Source organism: Coregonus lavaretus (assembly GCF_964263955.1).
Source record: "Coregonus lavaretus genome assembly, chromosome: 26".
NCBI lineage: Eukaryota > Metazoa > Chordata > Actinopteri > Salmoniformes > Salmonidae > Coregonus > Coregonus lavaretus.
Window position 1 is genome coordinate 44,191,636 of NC_140013.1, and position 22,671 is coordinate 44,214,306.

The 22,671-nt window shown below is 45.8% G+C and overlaps 1 protein-coding gene across 1 annotated transcript in view; it reads right to left on the reverse strand.

The window, feature by feature from the left end:
- arhgap42b (Rho GTPase activating protein 42b) overlaps positions 1-22,671 on the reverse strand; it is a 170,136-nt gene that overhangs the window by 114,579 nt on the left and 32,886 nt on the right. The window contains exon 2 of the mRNA XM_084142935.1: positions 15,917-16,044. Within this exon, the coding sequence (XP_083999061.1) occupies positions 15,917-16,044 (128 nt within the window). The remainder of the gene's footprint in view (positions 1-15,916; positions 16,045-22,671) is intronic.

Below are 22,671 nucleotides of genomic sequence, written 5' to 3' on the forward strand. Positions count from 1 at the left end.
GTCGCTTTGGATAAAAGCGTCTGCTAAATGGCATATTATATTATTATTATTATTATAATCTAAAGTTATTTCCACTCCAGACAACAGGACACAGTGAAAGAGAAGAAGTCAGCCCTTGTAACTTTGAGAACAACTCATATTCCTATATGGCCTCCATCAATCTAGCTGTATAGCTGTCCCATTGATTCTGTGATTACTGGTGTAATATGTTGTAGGATTTTGAATGTCACTACAGGAAGTAGAGAATAGAATCAATACAAGGTCAGCTGAACCCGTCTGCTCCTACAGACAGGCTTGGTCCCAAATGGCACCCTATTCCCAGAGCCCCTATCAGAGCCATAGGGCTCTGGTCAAAAGTAGTGCACTATATAGGGAATAGGATGCAATTTGGGACACAAACACAGACAGGCTCCTGTTGAGTCTGAGGGAAGCATCAAAGTAGATTGATCCTATGCTGCATCAAGACGCCAGGCTATGGGTTCACTATGGGTTCACTGTCTGGGTCCAGCCAAGTCAGTCAGAAAGAAGCACAGTTTCCATTGATGACCAGATTGATTTCAGAAGTCCATCATATCTTCCCTCCTCGGTCTTGGCCTTTCGCTGTTTGGGATCACTGAGGCAATATTGTTACACTTTAAAAAAGTTGTATCTGTTTTAAACAGATATCGAACAGTCAGATTTATCCCAACACAATGCAAAGGTGTACAATGTATACAGCCTATACAATTAAACACCATAGAAAAACTATCAGAAAACAAATCTAGGTAATTCTTTGAAAAAATCTATGTAATTGTCTGAGACCCATTAATCTTTGTAATTGTCTGAGACCCATTAAATCTATGTAATTGTCTGAGACCCATTAATCTTTGTAATTGTCTGAGACCCATTAAATCTATGTAATTGTCTGAGACCCATTAACCTTTGTAATTTTTCTCCCGAGTGGCGCAGTGGTCTAAGGCACTGCATCGCAGTGCTAGCTGTGCCACTAGAGATCATGGTTCGAATCCAGGCTCTGTTTTGACCGGGAGACCCATGGGGCGGCGCACAATTGGCCCAGCGTCGTCCAGGGTAGGGGAGGGAATGGCCGGCAGGGATGTAGCTCAGTTGGTAGAGCGTGGCGTTTTCATCTTCATTTATTACCTGCCTCATTCTTCATTTATGACCTGCCTCATTCACATCTTCATTTATGACCTGCCTCATTCACATCTTCATTTATTACCTGCCACATTCTTCATTTATGACCTGCCTCATTCACATCTTCTCCTGGCTCAACTGCCCAGAGTGGGTGAAAACGCGCTTTGGTGATTAAATGTAACTTCCTTATGTTATAAAATACATTTTACCAAGACAAATATGATTATTCATATTCATAAATGATTTTTTATTGGATTTCATGTAATTGACACACACAAAAAAGTCCAAATTGGTGAAGTGAAATCAAAAATAAAAATTACGGAAAAGTGGTACGTGCATATCTATTCACCCCCTTTGCTATGAAGCCCCTAAATAAGATCTGGTGCAACCAATTACCTTCAGAAGTCACATAATTAGTTAAATAAAGTCGACCTGTGTGTAATCAAAGAGTCACATGATCTGTCACATGATCTCAGTGTGTTCCGAAAGGCCCCAGAGTCTGCAACACCACCAAGCAAGCGGCACCACGAAGACCAAGGAGCACTCCAAACAGGTCAGGGACAAAGTTGTGGAGAAGTACAGATCAGGGTTGGGTTATAAAAAAATATCTGAAACTTTGAACATCCTACGGAGCACCAATAAATCCATTATTAAAACATGGAAAGAATATGGCACCACAAACCTGCCAGGAGAGGGCCGCCCACCAAAACTCACGGACCAGGCAAGGAGGACATTAATCAGAGAGGCAACAAAGACACCAAAGATAACCCTGAAGGAGCTGCAAAGCTCCACAGCGGAGATTGGAGTATCTGTCCATATGACCACTTTAAGCTGTACACTCCACAGAGCTGGGCTTTACGGAATAGTTGCCAGAAAAAAGCCATTGATTAAATAAAAAAATAAGCAAACACGTTTAGTGTTCACCAAAAGGCATGTGGGAGACTCCCCAAACGAAGGTACTCTGGTCAGATGAGAGTAAAATTGAGCTTTTTGCCATTCAAGGAAAACGCTATCTGGCGCAAACCCAACACCTCTCATCACCCCGAGAACACCATCCCCACAGTGAAGCATGGTGGTGGCGGCATCATGCTGTGGGGATGTTTTTCATCGGCAGGGACTGGGAAACTGGTCAGAATTGAAGGAATGATGAATGGCGCTAAATACAGGGAAATTCTTGAGGGAAACCTGTTTCAGTCTTCCAGAGATTTGAGACCGGGAGGGAGGTTCACCTTCCAGCAGGACAATGACCCTAAGCATATTGCTAAAGCAACACTCGAGTGGTTTAAGTGGAAACATTTAAATATCTTGGAATGGCCTAGTCAAAGCCCAGACCTCAATCCAATTGAGAATCTGTGGTATGACTTAAAGATTGCTGTACACCAGCGGAACCCATCCAACTTGAAGGAGCTGGAGCAGTTTTGCCTTTAAGAATAGGCAAAAATCCCAGTGGCTAGATGTGCCAAGCTTATAAAGACATACCCCAAAAGACTTGCAGCTGTAATTGCTGCAAAAGGTGGCTCTACAAAGTATTGACTTTGGGGGAGGTGAATAGTTATGCATGCTCAAGTTTTCTGTTTTTTTTGTCTTATTTCTTGTTTGTTTCACAATAAAAAATATTATGCATCTTCAAAGTGGTAGGCATGTTGTGTAAATCAAATGATACAAACCATTTTAATTCCAGGTTGTAAGGCAACAAAATGGGAAAAATGCCAAGGGGGATGAATACTTTCGAATAGCTTCCCAATAGCTTCTATTAGTCAGTCAATAAAAAGCTTCCAACAGAAGCCCGAGGCGCTGCGGCCAGTGCCAGCTCTGTGTCTATCTGGGCAGACTAAACTACAGAATGAAACAGAATACACTATTCCCTTTATAGTGCACTACTTTTGACAAAAGCCCTATGTCCCTATGAGTGAGATAAAAAGAGAGAGGAAGAGAGGACGAGGGTAACTGAGGCTAATTCCTCAAACCGAGATCAACGCAGTCAATTGGAAGCCAGAGGACAGACTTGCTCCAAATTAGTGCACGCTAACCGCCAACCACCAAACGCTAACTTATAAACAAAGCAGTATTCAGAGGGTTTAGGGTGTTTTCAACATGCCTAATAATTTGTCACCTTCAACCTTCCTTATTGGGCAGCTTTGGCTGCGGTTGGTAGTCTGGGGCTAGAGACATAGAAGTCGCTCATTACATAGTCAGATGAATATTAGGATATTGATATACAGTGGGTTTCTACTGTCCAGCTTGTGATTAATCAACATGGTCTCCAGCTCCACAAGCACAAGAGGTAGACACAAGTGTACAAAACTCCTCCCACTTCCCTCCTACCCTGGAGGGGAGCCTCACACCTATTGGTCACCACACCTCATTCAATGTAATTCATCAGATCATGTCCACCTGAAAGAGGCGGGGCTACCCCTCCAATGCCCCCACCTGCAATCATTAGCCTCTTTCAAACCAAACCAGCATTGAACCCTAGAGATGTGTATGGTCTGAATATGTTGTGGCGTTGTAGGCAAATTTAATCCATTGTATTGCACATGTAGACTAATGTTGTGGGATTGAGTTCTAATTTAACCTACTAGTGCATACTATTGCACTAATCGAATAGCATCGTAGCATCCAAACCTTTGTTTGTTCAAGTATATTTCATTTGGTGCCCGTGTGGATATGCTTTGTTTTAACACCTAGTTCTTTCTGTCTGATCCTAGTTAAACCATGAATGAGACCAAGAGAAACTTGGCAAAAAAAAGGTCAGAAGGCTGCTTGTGTTCTTGCAGTCATCGGTATGTTACCACCCACCCATCCTCCCCAGTCATTCCCATTGTGTTACCACCCACCCATCCTCCCCAGTCATTCCCATTGTGTTACCACCCACCCATCCTCCCCAGTCATTCCCATTGTGTTACCACCCACCCATCCTCCCCAGTCATTCCCATTGTGTTACCACCCACCCATCCTCCCCAGTCATTCCCATTGTGTTACCACCCACCCATCCTCCCCAGTCATTCCCATTGTGTTACCACCCACCCATCCTCCCCAGTCATTCCCATTGTGTTACCACCCACCCATCCTCCCCAGTCATTCCCATTGTGTTACCACCCACCCATCCTCCCCAGTCATTCCCATTGTGTTACCACCCACCCATCCTCCCCAGTCATTCCCATTGTGTTACCACCCACCCATCCTTCCCAGTCATTCCCATTGTGTTACCTCCCACCCATCCTCCCCAGTCATTCCCATTGTGTTACCACCCACCCATCCTTACCAGACTTTAAGCTATTTTGCATGGTGCCGAAACCTGGAATGGTAACACAATGGGGGAGGCAAACCATATGGCCAACCAGGCCCCAACCCAGTCCAACCAAGCGGTCAAACCAGTCCAACCAAGCGGTCAACCCAGTCCAACCAAGCGGTCAACCCAGTCCAACCAAGCGGTCAACCCAGTCCAACCAAGCGGTCAACCCAGTCCAACCAAGCGGTCAACCCAGTCCAACCAAGCGGTCAACCCAGTCCTAACCAAGCGGTCAACCCAGTCCAACCAAGCGGTCAACCCAGTCCAACCAAGCGATCAACCCAGTCCAACCAAGCGGTCAACCCAGTCCAACCAAGCGGTCAACCCAGTCCAACCAAGCGGTCAACCCAGTCCAACCAAGCGGTCAACCCAGTCCAACCAAGCGGTCAACCCAGTCCAACCAAGCGGTCAACCCAGTCCAACCAAGCGGTCAACCCAGTCCAACCAAGCGGTCAACCCAGTCCAACCAAGCGGTCAACCCAGTCCAACCAAGCGGTCAACCCAGTCCAACCAAGCGGTCAACCCAGTCCAACCAAGCAGTCAACCCAGTCCAACCAAGCGGTCAACCAAGTCCAACCAAGCGGTCAACCCAGTCAAACCAAGCGGTCAACCCAGTCCAACCAAGCGGTCAACCCAGTCCAACCAAGCGGTCAACCCAGTCCAACCAAGCGGTCAACCCAGTCCAACCAAGCGGTCAACCCAGTCCAACCAAGCGGTCAACCCAGTCCAACCAAGCGGTCAACCCAGTCCAACCAAGCGGTCAACCCAGTCCAACCAAGCGGTCAACCCAGTCCAACCAAGCGGTCAACCCAGTCCAACCAAGCGGTCAACCCAGTCCAACCAAGCGGTCAACCCAGTCCAACCAAGCGGTCAACCCATCCCCTAGCAGAGTGGCCAGCCTTACCCCCAGGCCCCCTACTCTCTCCAGACCGCCAGTTACCACCACCAGGCTACAGCCCATCAACCGGCTCAGCCCTACCATTCCCCTGCCTCTGCCCTACCATTCCCCGGCCTCAGCCCTACCATTCCCCGGCTCAGCCCTACCATTCCCCTGCCTCTGCCCTACCATTCCCCGGCCTCAGCCCTACCATTCCCCGGCCTCAGCCCTACCATTCCCCGGCTCAGCCCTACCATTCCCCTGCCTCTGCCCTACCATTCCCCGGCCTCAGCCCTACCATTCCCCTGCCTCTGCCCTACCATTCCCCGGCCTCAGCCCTACCATTCCCCTGCCTCTGCCCTACCATTCCCCGGCCTCAGCCCTACCATTCCCCTGCCTCTGCCCTACCATTCCCCGGCCTCAGCCCTACCATTCCCCTGCCTCTGTCCTACCATTCCCCGGCCTCAGCCCTACCATTCCCCGGCTTCAGCCCTACCATTCCCCGGCCTCAGCCCTACCATTCCCCTGCCTCAGCCCTACCATTCCCCGGCCTCAGCCCTACCATTCCCCGGCCTCAGCCCTACCATTCCCCGGCCTCAGCCCTACCATTCCCCTGCCTCAGCCCTACCATTCCCCGGCCTCAGCCCTACCATTCCCCTGCCTCAGCCCTACCATTCCCCTGCCTCAGCCCTACCATTCCCCGGCCTCAGCCCTACCATTCCCCGGCCTCAGCCCTACCATTCCCCGGCCTCAGCCCTACCATTCCCCGGCCTCAGCCCTACCATTCCCCTGCCTCAGCCCTACCATTCCTCCACGGAGCAACTGGCTCAGCCCTGCCAGTATCCAGCCCAGCCATAAAATTCCCCGCGAGCAGAATCCAGCCCGCCCCCCGTCCCCGACGGCCATCCCGGCCCCCATACCCAGCCCCTCATACCCCGACGGCCATCCCGGGTCCGTACCCCAGTGGCCAGCCCAGCCCCCCGTACCCCCGTACCCCAGTGGCCAGCCCAGCCCCTCGTACCCCAGTGGCCAGCCCGCCCCCCGTACCCCAGTGGCCAGCCCGCCCCCCGTACCCCAGTGGCCAGCCCCCCGTACCCCAGTGGCCAGCCCCCCGTACCCCAGTGGCCAGCCCGCCCCCCGTACCCCAGTGGCCAGCCCCTCGTACCCCAGTGGCCAGCCCAGCCCCTCGTACCCCAGTGGCCAGCCCCCCGTACCCCAGTGGCCAGCCCCCCGTACCCCAGTGGCCAGTCCCCCGTACCCCAGTGGCCAGCCCCTCGTACCCCAGTGGCCAGCCCAGCCCCCCGTACCCCAGTGGCCAGCCCCCAGTACCCCAGTGGCCAGCCCCCCGTACCCCAGTGGCCAGTCCAGCCCCTCGTACCCCAGTGGCCAGCCCAGCCCCTCGTACCCCAGTGGCCAGCCCGCCCCCCGTACCCCAGTGGCCAGCCCCCCGTACCCCAGTGGCCAGCCCCCCGTACCCCAGTGGCCAGCCCGCCCCCCGTACCCCAGTGGCCAGTCCCCCGTACCCCAGTGGCCAGCCCCCCGTACCCCAGTGGCCAGCCCGCCCCCCGTACCCCAGTGGCCAGCCCCCCGTACCCCAGTGGCCAGCCCAGCCCCTCGTACCCCAGTGGCCAGCCCCTCGTACCCCAGTGGCCAGCCCAGCCCCTCGTACCCCAGTGGCCAGCCCCTCGTACTCCTGTGGCCAGCCCGCCCCCTGTACCCCAGTGGCCAGCCCGACCCCGTACCCCAGTGGCCAGCCCAGCCCCCCGTACCCCAGTGGCCAGCCCAGCCCCCCGTACCCCAGTGGCCAGCCCCTCGTACCCCAGTGGCCAGCCCCTCATACCCCTGTGGCCAGCCCGCCCCCCGTACCCCAGTGGAATTGTCCCTAGATCTCCGAGACAGGATTGTGTGGAGGCACATATATGGGGAAGGGTACCAAAACATTTCTGCAGCATTGAAGGTCCCCAAGAATACATTGGCCTAAATTATTCTTAAATGGAAGAAGTTTGGAAACACCAAGACTTTTCCTAATGCTGGCCATCAGGCCAAACTGAGCAATCGGGGGAGAAAGGCCTTGGTCAGGGAGGTGACCAAGAACCCGATGGTCACTCTGACAGAGCTCCAGAGTTCCTCTGTGGAGATGGGACAACCTTCCTGAAGAAGAAGCATTTCTGCAGCACTCCACCAATCAGGCCTTTATGGTAGAGTGGCCAGACGGAAGCCACTCTCAGTAAAAGGCATATGACAGCCCACTTAGAGTTTGCCAAAAGGCACCTAAAAAACTCTCAGACCATGAGAAACAAGATGCTCTGGTCTGATGAAACTAAGATTGAGCTCCTTGGCCTGAATGACTGAATGCCAAGCATCAAGTCTGGAGGAAACCTGGCACCATCCCTACAGTGAAGCATGGTGGTGGCAGCATCATGCTGTGTGGATGTGTTTCAGTGGCAGGCACAGGGAGACTAGTCAGGATCAAGGGAAAGATGAATGGAGCAAAGTACAGAGAGATCCGTGATGAAAACCTGCTCCAGAACGCTCAGGACCTCAGACTGGGGCGAAGGTTCACCTTCCAACATGACAACGACCCTAAGCACACAGCCAAGACAACGCAGGAGTGGCTTCGGGACAAGTCTCTGAATGTCCTTGAGTGGCCCAGCCAGAGCCTGGACTTGAACCCGATCAAGCATCTCTGGAGAGACCTGAAAATAGCTGTGCAGCGATGCTCCCCATCCAACCTGACAGAGCTTGAGAGGATCTGCAGAGAAGAATGGGAGAAACTCCCCAAATACAGGTGTGCCAAGCTTGTAGCGTCATACCCAAGAAGACTCGAGGCTGTAATCACTGACAAAGGTGCTTCAACAAAGTACTGAGTAAAGGGTCTGAATACTTATGTAAATGTCGTTATTTTGATTTGCAAAACATTCTAAAAACCTGTTTTTGCTTTGTCATTATGCGGTATTTTGTGTAGATTGATAAAGGGAAAAAAAACTATTTAATCAATTTTAGAATAAGGCTGTAACGTAACAAAAATGTGGAAAAAGTCAAGGGGTTTGAATACTTTATGAATGCAATGTAACTCTGAATGCACTGAGAGAGAGAAACCTTCATTAATGTCTGACACAGATCACAATTAGTCCCTTTGATCGCTTAAAGAAAAAGGAAGAAAGTTATTCATCAGCAAATCAAACCATTAATTATGCATGCAATGCAGAGCTGTACAATCACAAGATCTATACTCCTCATGAATAAGCCACAGTCCCCTCTATTCCAGGAATTAGTATGATTTAGTTAGTCTGGATAAAACATTTCCTGATAAACTGTAGTAGAGCCTTTTATTGCTCTTTACTGATGAGGAGGAGGAGGAGGAGGAGGAGGTACGGTACGTAGTGAAACGTCCCTTACATACTGTATCCTTTCTATAAGCCTGTATAGTAGCCTGTATAGTAGCCTGTATAGCAGCCTGTATAGTAGCCTGTATATAGCCTGTATAGTAGCCTGTGTAGTAGCCTGTATAGTAGCCTGTGTAGTAGCCTGTATAGTAGCCTGTGTAGTAGCCTGTGTAGTAGCCTGTATAGTAGCCTGTGTAGTAGCCGGTATAGTAGCCTGTATAGTAGCCGGTATAGTAGCCTGTGTAGTAGCCTGTATAGTAGCCTGTGTAGTAGCCGGTATAGTAGACTGTATAGTAGCCTGTGTAGTAGCCTGTGTAGTAGCCTGTATAGTAGCCTGTGTAGTAGCCTGTGTAGTAGCCTGTGTAGTAGCCTGTATAGTAGCCTGTGTAGTAGCCTGTATAGTAGCCTGTGTAGTAGCCTGTGTAGTAGCCTGTGTAGTAGCCTGTATAGTAGCCTGTATAGTAGCCTGTATAGTAGCCTGTGTAGTAGCCTGTATATTAACCTGTATAGTAGCCTGTGTAGTAGCCTGTGTAGTAGCCTGAATAGTAGTATGTGTAGTAGCCTGTATAGTAGTCTGTGTAGTAGCCTGTATAGTAGCCTGTGTAGTAGCCTGTATAGTAGCCTGTGTAGTAGCCTGTATAGTAGTCTGTGTAGTAGCCTGTATATTAACCTGTATAGTAGCCTGTGTAGTAGCCTGTGTAGTAGCCTGTATAGTAGTCTGTGTAGTAGCCTGTATAGTAGTCTGTGTAGTAGCCTGTATAGTAGCCTGTGTAGTAGCCTGTATAGTAGCCTGTGTAGTAGCCTGTATAGTAGCCTGTGTAGTAGCCTGTATTGTAGTCTGTGTAGTAGCCTGTGTAGCAGCCTGTATAGTAGCCTGTGTAGTAGCCTGTGTAGTAGCCTGTATAGTGGCCTGTATAGTAGTCTGTAAAGTGGCCTGTATAGTAGCCTGTATAGTAGCCTGTATAGTAGCCTGTATTGTAACCTGTGTAGCCTGTATAGTAGCCTGTATAGTGGCCTGTATAGTAGCCTGTATATAGCCTGTATAGTAGCCTGTATAGTAGCCTGTGTAGTAGCCTGTATAGTAGCCTGTGTAGTAGCCTGTATAGTAGCCTGTGTAGTAGCCTGTATAGTAGTCTGTGTAGTAGCCTGTATAGTAGCCTGTATATTAACCTGTATAGTAGCCTGTGTAGTAGCCTGTATATTAACCTGTATAGTGGCCTGTATAGTAGCCTGTATAGTGGCCTGTGTAGTAGCCTGTATATTAACCTGTATAGTGGCCTGTATAGTAGCCTGTATAGTGGCCTGTGTAGTAGCCTGTGTAGTAGCCTGTATAGTAGCCTGTGTAGTAGCCTGTGTAGTAGCCTGTATAGTGGCCTGTATAGTAGTCTGTATAGTGGCCTGTATAGTAGCCTGTATAGTAGCCTGTATAGTAGCCTGTATTGTAACCTGTGTAGCCTGTATAGTAGCCTGTATAGTGGCCTGTATAGTAGCCTGTGTAGTAGCCTGTGTAGTAGCCTGTATAGTAGCCTGTATAGTAGCCTGTGTAGTAGCCTGTATAGTAGCCTGTGTAGTAGCCTGTATAGTAGCCTGTGTAGTAGCCTGTATAGTAGCCTGTGTAGTAGCCTGTATAGTAGCCTGTATATTAACCTGTATAGTAGCCTGTGTAGTAGCCTGTATATTAACCTGTATAGTGGCCTGTATAGTAGCCTGTGTAGTAGCCTGTATAGTGGCCTGTGTAGTAGCCTGTGTAGTAGCCTGTATAGTAGCCTGTGTAGTAGCCTGTGTAGTAGCCTGTATAGTGGCCTGTATAGTAGTCTGTATAGTGGCCTGTATAGTAGCCTGTATAGTAGCCTGTATAGTAGCCTGTATTGTAACCTGTGTAGCCTGTATAGTAGCCTGTATAGTGGCCTGTATAGTAGCCTGTATATAGCCTGTATAGTAGCCTGTATAGTAGCCTGTATAGCAGCCTGTATAGTAGCCTGTATAGTAGCCTGTGAAGTAGCCTGTGTAGTAGCCTGTGTAGTAGCCTGTGTAGTAGCCTGTATAGTAGCCTGTGTAGTAGCCTGTGTAGTAGCCTGTATAGTAGTATGTGTGGCCTATTCCCATTGCTCTTTATTAACGAGGTATAGAATACAGTAAAAACTCCCATATATACAGTAACTTACACTACACGGCCAAAACTATGTGGACACCTGCACGTCGAACATCTCATTCCAAACTCATGGGCATTAATATGGAGTTGGTTCTCCCTTTGCTGCTATAACAGCCTCCACTCTTCGGGGTAGACTTTCCACTAGATGTTGGAACATTGCTGAGGGGGACTTGCTTCCATTCAGCCACAAGAGCTTTAGTGAGGTCGGGCACTGATGTTGGGCGATTAGGCCTGGCTCCCAGTTGGTGTTACAATTCATCCCAAAGGTGTTCGATGGGGTTGAGGGCAGGGCTCTGTGCAGGACAGTCAAGTTCTTCCACACCGATCTCGACAAACCATTTCTGTATGGACTTCGCTTTGTGCATGGGGGCATTGTCATGCTGAAACAGGAAAGGGCATTCCCCAAACTGTTGCCACAATGTTGGAAGCAAAGAATCGTAATTGTATGCTGTAGCGTTAAGATTTCCCTTCACTGGAACTAAGGGGCCTAGCACGAACCAGCCTCAGACCATTATTCCTCCTCCACCAAACTTTACAGTTGGCACTATGCATTGGGGCAGGTAGCGTTCTCCTGGCCTCCGCCAAACCCAGATTAGTCCGTCAGACTGCCAGATGGTGAAGCGTGATTCATCACTCCAGAGAACGCGTTTCCACTGCTACAGAGTCCAATGGCGGTGAGCTTTACACCTCTCCAGCCGACACTTGGCATTGCACATGGTGATCTTAGACTTGTGTGCGGCTGCTCGGCCATGGAAACCCATTTCATGAAGCTCCCGATGAACAGTTATTGTGCTGACGTTGCTTCCAGAGGCAGTTTGGAACTCGTTAGTGAGTGTTGCAACCTAGGACAGATGATTTTTACGCGCTTCTCACTTCAGCACTCTTGTGGTCACGTTCTGTGAGCTTGTGGCTGAGCCATTGTTGCTCCTAGACGTTTCCACTTCACAATAACAGCACTTACAGTTGACCGTGGCAGCTCTAGCAGGGCAGAAATATGACGAATTGACTTGTTGGAAAGGTGGCATCTTATGACGGTGCCACGTTGAAAGTCACTGAGCTCTTCAGTACGGGCCATTCTCCTGCCAATGTTTGTCTATGGAGATTGCAAGACTGTGTGCTTGATTTTATACATCTGTCAACAACGGGTGTGGCTGAAATAGCCGAATCGACTAATTTGAAGGGGTGTCCACATACTTTTGTGTGTGTATAGAGTGTACTTTTACTAAGAGTATTAGTACATTAGTAATTGACTGACCAGGTCTCTCCAAATCTCCCGACAATGCTGTTACTAGGGTCAATTTTAGATTAATGTTTTGCTTTTTCAGCCATTCCAGAACCTGAGACCAGAAACAGGTTACCTAAGGGCAAAACCAGAACAAATGGTCCTCACAACAAAATCTACGATGATTGTATGCCCCAAATATATATTTTGTTGGTGGCAAGAATTCTGTACAATATTTTTAGCTGAAAAGTCTTGAATATTGCGTCGTTTTATATATCGACTCATACACCTTGTGCCATGGAATCGGTATGGCACAGCTGTCAACATCCTGGTCCTCAAATGAAACTGCTATACTTTCCTATTTATGCTATGTTTATTCCTCCGCCAGTTTTGATCCTTTATATTGGGCAGACAGACCAGTTCCCTGCCTCCTCCCACTGCCACCTGCCTCCTCCATTTTGGGGGTAATGCTGTAATCAATTGGTTGTAGTCTTGGATTGAGCAGATCTTCCCATACAATTCCGATAGCTCCATGAAAGACATAACTCCACCATTCCAATGTACAATATAATTTAAAAAACAAAATACCCTTTTCAAACATATTTTCCATAAATACAGGTATTTTATCAAACCAGCACATTTGAGTTCAACCATAATATTGATTGTAATTTTGTTCTATCTTTTCTAGGGGATGAAATTTAAATTGTAACCAGCTCTGCAATGCTTGTTTGAAAAAGAGAGATACTTTGAACAAGGTTTCATTTTCAATTAATGGAAATGAGGCATGGCAGTCTGCACAAAGGCAAAAAGGCCATTTTTAAACAATGGATGAGCTTTTCTTAGTAATCTACTTCAGAACCATTTAGGGTTCAAGTCAAACTTTTGTATAAGTGAAGCTTTCAGAGAGGTTCAGTGCTTTTATATGTAATAATCTCAACCCACCCAGTTCATATCCATTATATAGATAGGCACGCTTTAACTTGTCTGGTTTAGCATCCCAGATAAAGCGAAATATTTTTTGCTCATATGATTTGAAAAACGAATCATCATGAGTAGGCAGCGCCATAAGTAAGTGAGTAAACTGAGATGTGACTAAGGAGTTGATGTTTCATGATGTTCTACTATTTCTAGTAGTTGTCGTATATTATCTCCAATGTATCGTCCATAAAAAAAAAACCTGTCTGATCAGGATGAATAATACCTGGCAAAACCTTTTTAATTCTGAGTGCTATGCATTTTGCTAGTACATTGTGTTTTTTTAGATGGACTGGATCTTTATATTTGCTTGTTTTAATAATAGTGAAATCAGACCACCCTGCTGAGTACCAGACGGACTAATGTTTCTATAGGAGGAGTTAAAACAAGCTAATAATGGAGCTCTGAGTATATAAAAAAGGCTTGATATACCTCTACTGGTCTGCCATCAAGCCCTGGGGTTTGATATCCCTCTACTGGTCTGCCATCAAGCCCTGGGGTTTGATATCCCTCTACTGGTCTGCCATCAAGCCCTGGGGTTTGATATCCCTCTACTGGTCTGCCATCAAGCCCTGGGGTTTTCCAGACTGTAAAGATTTAATAGCCTCTAAAAGTTATTCCTCTGTAATTCGGCATTCGCACTGATCTTTCTGTGCATTTGTGTATTTTTTATTTTTTGGAAATAATTCCTTACAGTAATCGTCATTTAGAGTGTGAGGATGAGACGGAAAAGAAAACATGTTAAAATATTTAGCTTCCCAGTGAATACTGTTAATGGTTAGCTTCCCAGTGAATACTGTTAATGGTTAGCTTCCCAGTGAATACTGTTAATGGTTAGCTTCCCAGTGAATGCTGTTAATGGTTAGCTTCCCAGTGAATACTGTTAATGGTTAGCTTCCCAGTGAATACTGTTAATGGTTATATTCCTAGTGAATACTGTTAATGGTTAGCTTCCCAGTGAATGCTGTTAATGGTTAGCTTCCCAGTGAATACTGTTAATGGTTAGCTTCCCAGTGAATGCTGTTAATGGTTAGCTTCCCAGTGAATACTGTTAATGGTTAGCTTCCCAGTGAATGCTGTTAATGGTTAGCTTCCCAGTGAATACTGTTAATGGTTAGCTTCCCAGTGAATACTGTTAATGGTTATATTCCTAGTGAATACTGTTAATGGTTAGCTTCCCAGTGAATACTGTTAATGGTTTGCCTAATGGGGGAACTTGGTGAGATGATGTTCAGAAAATCCATTTAAGCATTTTGGTGAAAGTATTCCTTTTCTAAATATACGCTTCCTAAGGATATATACGCTTCCTAAGGATATATACGCTTCCTAAGGATATATACGCTTCCTAAGGATATATACGCTTCCTAAGGATATATACGCTTCCTAAGGATATATACGCTTCCTAAGGATATATACGCTTCCTAAGGATATATACGCTTCCTAAGGATATATACGCTTCCTAAGGATATATACGCTTCCTAGCTTCCTAAGGATATATACGCTTCCTAAGGATATATACGCTTCCTAAGGATATATACGCTTCCTAAGGATATATACGCTTCCTAAGGATATATACGCTTCCTAAGGATATATACGCTTCCTAAGGATATATACGCTTCCTAGCTTCCTAAGGATATATACGCTTCCTAAGGATATATACGCTTCCTAAGGATATATACGCTTCCTAAGGATATATACGCTTCCTAAGGATATATACGCTTCCTAAGGATATATACGCTTCCTAAGGATATATACGCTTCCTAAGGATATATACGCTTCCTAAGGATATATACGCTTCCTAAGGATATATACGCTTCCTAAGGATATATACGCTTCCTAGCTTCCTAAGGATATATACGCTTCCTAAGGATATATACGCTTCCTAAGGATATATACGCTTCCTAAGGATATATACGCTTCCTAAGGATATATACGCTTCCTAAGGATATATACGCTTCCTAAGGATATATACGCTTCCTAGCTTCCTAAGGATATATACGCTTCCTAAGGATATATACGCTTCCTAAGGATATATACGCTTCCTAAGGATATATACGCTTCCTAAGGATATATACGCTTCCTAAGGATTAATGTAGAGCAAGTGTGAAAATCACAGCAAAATGTTTGAATCCCCCTTTTTCTCCGAAAATGGGATTCTAAGTGTATCACCTTTTAAAGCAGCGTTACATCCCCATGTTTCCTCCAACCAGTGATATGCCATTACATCCCCATGTTTCCTCCAACCAGTGATATGCCGTTACATCCCCATGTTTCCTCCAACCAGTGATATGCCATTACATCCCCATGTTTCCTCCAACCAGTGATATGCCATTACATCCCCATGTTTCCTCCAACCAGTGATATGCCATTTAGAAGCTCTGAGTCTGTACTTTTATCCAATGTAAAAAACAAAATTTCAAATGTTGGAACATAAGTCTGAAAAGAGATGGGGGTCATATGTGATGTATACAAATGTAAGAATGGTTTGAAATGATTATGTTTTAGTCAATTATTATATCTGTTTGGGCTTCCTTGCGTTCAATTTGCATTCTACAAATTATTTGTAATTATGTACTGGCCCCATGACCATCCATTCAAGAAAAGAAATCGGCCAGCGGCTGATGATCCCTGGGCTACTGAATATAGTCTATTCACATCGCAGTTAAAGTGGCTATGCGCTGTTTCCTTCGGCATGATTCTGGAAGACCAAAGCGAAAGTAATATGAAGTGATGCTTCTTGATAATCATTGATTAAAGTGAGCATTTTTCTCCCAAAAAACCCAATGACTTGCACGAACACTTGGTTTTGTTTAGGCATTTTAATTAGTTTGACATTTGACAATGTGAAACCAACCGGACCAAATAAAAAGAGAGAAACCCTTCTCGTTCTGGTCTCGTTGGAGGACTTACCAATATTGACCTCGTCATCCGTCTCTGCGTCTCCTATACACTCAAACTGGAACTCCTGCAGCGACTGGGAGAACTTCTGGACAGCAGCAGACAGACCTGGAGGAGGAAGAGAGGGTCTGTGAGATATACCGAAAGCTCTATGGGTGTGACTGTTACTGTTAGCGCTCTATAAAGGGGAACGGAGGGAACAGATGGGGGGAGGTGTAACCTCACTCCTTAGCTGAAACGTCTCCTCTATCGTCAACTGGGTAAGAACGTTTCAAGAGGGCGGTCACGTGGGAGGCAGAGGTCTAGTCTTGTTAGCAGGTAGCTTAGTGGTTAAGAGCGTTGTGCCAGTAACCGAAAGGTCGCTGGTTCTAATCCCCGAGCAGACTAGGTGAAAAATCTGTCGATGTGCCCTTAAGCAAGCCACTTAACCCTAATTATAATAATAATAAATAATATAATATGCCATTTAGCAGACGCTTTTATCCAAAGCGACTTACAGTCATGCGTGCATACATTTTTTTTTTTGTGTATGGGTGGTCCCGGGGATCGAACCCACTACCTTAGCGTTACAAGCGCCGTGCTCTACCAGCTGAGCTACAGAGGACCACGATAATTGCTCCTGTAAGTCGCTCTGGATAAGAGCGTCTGCTAAATGACTAAAAATTTAAATGTCTTGGTGGCAGAGGTCTAGTCTTGTATATAGTTTACCATTACAACATGTGTATATATAGTATACCATTACAACATGTATATAGTATACCATTACAACATATATACAGTGGGGGAAAAAAGTATTTAGTCAGCCACCAATTGTGCAAGTTCTCCCACTTAAAAAGATGAGAGAGGCCTGTAATTTTCATCATAGGTACACGTCAACTATGACAGACAAATTGAGAAAAAAAATCACATTGTAGGATTTTTAATGAATTTATTTGCAAATTATGGTGGAAAATAAGTATTTGGTCACCTACAAACAAGCAAGATTTCTGGCTCTCACAGACCTGTAACTTCTTCTTTAAGAGGCTCCTCTGTCCTCCACTCGTTACCTGTATTAATGGCACCTGTTTGAACTTGTTATCAGTATAAAAGACACCTGTCCACAACCTCAAACAGTCACACTCCAAACTCCACTATGGCCAAGACCAAACAGCTGTCAAAGGACACTAGAAACAAAATTGTAGACCTGCACCAGGCTGGGAAGACTGAATCTGCAATAGGTAAGCAGCTTGGTTTGAAGAAATCAACTGTGGGAGCAATTATTAGGAAATGGAAGACATACCAGACCACTGATAATCTCCCTCGATCTGGGGCTCCACGCAAGATCTCACCCCGTGGGGTCAAAATGATCACAAGAACGTTGAGCAAAAATCCCAGAACCACACGGGGGGACCTAGTGAATGACCTGCAGAGAGCTGGGACCAAAGTAACAAAGCCTACCATCAGTAACACACTACACCGCCAGGGACTCAAATCCTGCAGTGCCAGACGTGTCCCCCTGCTTAAGCCAGTACATGTCCAGGCCCGTCTGAAGTTTGCTAGAGTGCATTTGGATGATCCAGAAGAGGATTGGGAGAATGTCATATGGTCAGATGAAACCAAAATATAACTTTTTGGTAAAAACTCAACGCGTTGTGTTTGGAGGACAAAGAATGCTGAGTTGCATCCAAAGAACACCATACCTACTGTGAAGCATGGGGGTGGAAACATCACGATTTGGGGCTGTTTTTCTGCAAAGGGACCAGGACGACTGATCCGTGTAAAGGAAAGAATGAATGGGGCCATGTATCGTGAGATTTTGAGTGAAAACCTCCTTCCATCAGCAAGGGCATTGAAGATGAAACGTGGCTGGGTCTTTCAGCATGACAATGATCCCAAACACACGCCCGGGCAACGAAGGAGTGGCTTCGTAAGATGCATTTCAAGGTCCTGGAGTGGCCTAGCCAGTCTCCAGGTCTCAACCCCATAGAAAATCTTTGGAGGGAGTTGAAAGTCCGTGTTGCCCAGCGACAGCCCCAAAACATCACTGCTCTAGAGGAGATCTGCATGGAGGAATGGGCCAAAATACCAGCAACAGTGTGTGACAACCTTGTGAAGACTTACAGAAAACGTTTGACCTGTGTCATTGCCAACAAAGGGTATATAACAAAGTATTGAGAAACTTTTGTTATTGACCAAATACTTATTTTCCACCATAATTTGCAAATAAATTCATAAAAAATCCTACAATGTGATTTTCTGGATTTTTTTCCTCATTTTGTCTGTCATAGTTGACGTGTACCTATGATGTAAATTACAGGCCTCTCTCATCTTTTTAAGTGGGAGAACTTGCACAATTGGTGGCTGACTAAATACTTTTTTTCCCCACTGTATATATAGTATACCATTATAAAATATATATATATATATAGTATACTATTACAACATATATATATAGTATACCATTACAACATATATATATATATATATATATATATATATATATATATATACATATATATATATATATATATATATATATATATGTATATATATATATATATATATATATATATATATATATATATATATATATATATGTTGTAATGGTATACTATATATATATGTTGTAATAGTATACTATATATATATATATATATATAGTATACCATTACAACATATATATATTAGTATACCATCACAACATGTACAGTGCATTCGGAACGTATTCAGACATTTTGTTACGTTACAGTCTTATTCTAAAATAGTTTAAATTGTTATTTTTCCTCATCAATCTACACACAATACCCCATAATGACAAAGCAAAAACAGGTATTCAGACCCTTTACTCAGTACTTTGTTGAAGCACCTTTGGCAGCGATTACAGCATTGAGTCTTCTTGGGTATGACTCTACAAGCTTGGCACACCTGTATTTGGGGAGTTTCTCCCATTCTTCTCTGCAGATCCTCTCAAGCTCTGTCATGTTGAATGGGGAGCGTCGCTGCACAGCTATTTTCAGGTCTCTCCAGAGATGTTCGATCGGGTTCAAGTCCGGTCTCTGGCTGGGCTATTCAAGGACATTCAGAGACTTGTCCCGAAGCCACTCCTGCATTGTCTTGGCTGTGTGCTTAGGGTCATTGTCCTGTTGGAATGTGAACCTTCGCCCCCAGTCTGAGGTCCTGAGTGCTCTGGAGCAGGTTTTCATCAAGGATCTCTCTGTACTTTGCTCCGTTCATCTTTACCTCGATCCTGACTAGTCTCCCAGCCCCTGCCGCTGAAAAACATCCCCACAGCATGATTCTGCCACCACCATGCTTCACCGTAGGGATGGTGCCAGGTTTCCTCCAGACATGACGCTTGGCATTCAGGCCAAAGAGTTCAATCTTGGTTTCATCAGAACAGAGAATCTTGTTTCTCATGGTCTGAGAGTCCGTCTGGCCACTCTACCATAAAGGCCTGATTGGTGGAGTGCAGCAGAGATGCTTCTTCTTCAGGAAGGTTCTCCCATCTCCACAGAGGAACACTGGAGCTCTGTCAGAGTGACCATCGGGTTCTTGGTCAACTCCCTGGACAAGGCCCTTCTTCCCAGATTGCTCAGTTTGGCCGGGCGGCCAGATCTAGGAAGAGTCTTGGTGTTTCCAAACTTCTTCCATTTAAGAATGATGGAGGCCACTGTGTTCTTGGGGACCTTCAATGCTGCATAAATGTTTGGTACCCCTTCCCCAGATCTGTGCCTCGACACAATCCTGTCTCGGAGCTCTACGGATAATTCCTTCGACCACATGGCTTGGTTTTTGATCTTACATGCACTGTCAACTCTGGAACTTAATAGAGACAGGTGTGTGCCTTTCCAAATCATGTCCAATCAATTGAATTTACCACAGGTGGACTCAAATCAAGTTGTAGAGACATCTCAAGGATGATCAATGGAAACAGGATGCACCTGAGCTTTTGAGACTCATAGCAAAGGTTCTGAATAAATAACTTTTTATTTTATTTTATTTTTTTATATATAAATTAGCAAACATTTATAAGAACCTGTTTTCACTTTGTAATTATGGGGTATTGTGTGTAGATTGATGAGGAAAACAAATTATTTCATCCATTTTAGAATAAGGCTGTAACGTAACAAAATTTGGAAAAGTCAAGGGGTCAGAATACATTAAGAATGCACTGTACATAGTATGCCATCCATCATGGACCAGTTTCCACGGTCCCTGCCGATGAAAAACATCCCCACAGCAATTTTAGTCTCATCTGACCAGAGTACTTTCTTCCATATGTTTGGGGAGTCTCCCACATGCCTTTTGGCGAACACCAAACGTGTTTGCTTATTTTTTTCTTTAAGCAATGGCTTTTTTCTGGCCACTCTTCCGTAAAGCCCAGTTCTGTGGAGTGTACGGCTTAAAGTGGTCCTATGGACAGATACTCCAATCTCCACTGTGGAGCTTTGCAGCTCCTTCAGGGTTATCTTTGGTCTCTTTGTTGCCTCTCTGATTAATGCCCTCCTTGCCTGGTCCGTGAGTTTTGGTGGGCGGCCCTCTCTTGGCAGGTTTGTTGTGGTGTCATATTCTTTCCATTTTTTAATAATGGATTTAATGGTGCTCCGTAGTATGTTCAAAGTTTCAGATATTTTTTTATAACCCAACCCTGATCTGTACTTCTCCACAACTTTGACCCTGACCTGTTTGGAGAGCTCCTTGGTCTTCATGGTGCCGATTGCTTGGTGGTTCCCCTTGCTTAGTGGTGTTGCAGTCTCTGGGGCCTTTCGGAACAGGTGTATATATACTGAGATCATGTGACAGATCATGTGACACTTAGATTGCACACAGGTGGACTTTATTGAACTAATTATGTGACTTCTGAAGGTAATTGGTTGCACCTTATTTAGGGGCTTCATAGCAAAGGGGGTGAATACATATGCACGCACCACTTTTCCGTTATTTATTTTTTGAATTTTTTTAAACAAGTTATTTTTTTCATTTCACTTCACCAATTTGGCCTATTTTGTGTATGTCCATTACATGAAATCCAAATAAAAATCCATTTAAATTACAGGTTGTAATGCAACAAAAGGAATTATAACATGTTCCTAAAACCTGACAGGTTTTGGGTATGAAACATAATACATGGTCAGATTCTGTGACAAGGCTTGTCTTTTAGAAACCGTCTTTCTTGCTATTATATACAGCATGTTAGATGTAACAGGCCAGCCTGTGTGAAATGATCCATACAAATATAATTCAAAGCACCAGCGCTGAGAGCTGATCATCTAGTAATTATCTATAGTACCTGACCTCTCTCAATTATCTTTATCCCAGTTAGCGGAAGATGAGTGTGGGTCTCGGATATTAAAGAGAACATGTATTTAACCCTCTTCAATCAGAGACGCTACTCAGTGTGTGTGTGTGTGTGTGTGTGTGTGTCTGGTGTGTGGTGTGTCTGGTATGTGTGTGTGTGGTGTGTGTGGTGTGTGTGTGTGTGGTGTGTGTGTGTGTGGTTGTGTGTGTCTGGTGTGTGTGTGTGTGTGTGTGTGTGTGGTGTGGTGTGTGTGTGTGTGGTGTGTGTGTGTGTGTGTGGTGTGTGTGTGTGTGTGGTGTGTGTGAGTGTGAGTGTGTGTGTGTGTGTGTGTGTGTGTGTGTGTGTGTGTGGTGTGTGTGTGTGTGTATCCTACCTACTGTATGTTTGAGTGGGCTGGTTGCTGGAGTAGGAGTCTGTTGTTTCCATGGCAACTCAATATAAATGTCTATTGAGTTGGAATTCAATTATTTTTGTTTATTATTTAAGGAGATTGTATTTTCTTACTAAGAATGAACAATAGACCTGAACTTTTAAGTGTAGATCCGACATCAAGGTCAAGCCACTGTGCTAAACAAAGAATTTTCTTGCATTTTTCACGCATTCTCTACTGACAAATGACACACCTGTTGTTCTCTCTCTCTCTCTCTCCCTCTCTCCCCTCTCTCTTTCTCACCCCCTCACTCTCCCCCTCTCTCTCTCTCTCTCTCTCTCTCTCTCTCTCTCGCTCTCTCTCCCCCTCTCTGTCTCACTCTCTCTCCCCTCTCTCTCCCCCCCCTCTCTCCCCCTCTCTCTCTCTCGCTCTCTCTCCCCAACTGTCTCTTTATTTCTCCGTCTCTCCCCCTCTCTCTCCCTCTCCCCCTCTCTCTCTCTCTCTCTCCCCAACTCTCTCTTTATTTCTCCGTCTCTCCCCCTCTCTCTCGTCTCTCTCCCCCCTCTCTCTCCACCCCGTCTATCTCCCACTCTCTCTCTACCCCTCTCTCTCTCTCTCTCTCTCTCTCTCTCTGTCTCTCTCTCTCTCTCCCACTCTCTCTCTACCCCTCTCTCTCTCTCTCTCTCCCCTCTCTCTCTCTCTCTCTCTCTCTCTCTCTCTCTCTCTCTCCCCTCTCTCTCTCCCCCTCTCTCTCTCCCTCTCTCTCTCTCCCTCCCCCCTCTCTCTCTCTCTCTCTCCCCCTCTCTCTCTCCCTCTCTCTCTCTCCCTCCCCCCTCTCTCTCCACCCTCTCTCTCTCCCCTCTCTCTCTCCCACTCTCCCCCCCCCTCTCTCTCTCTCCCCCTCTCTATCTCTCTTGCTCCCCTCTCTCTCTCCCTCCCCCCCCTCTCTCTCTCCTCCTCTCTCCCTCTCGCTCTCTCTTTCTCTCTCTCTCTCTCTGACAGTCATTCTTCAGTTCAAAGTATTTCTGGACTTGAAAAGACTCTGTTATTGGAAGTAAGTGGGATAACTGCACACATTAAAGAGAAA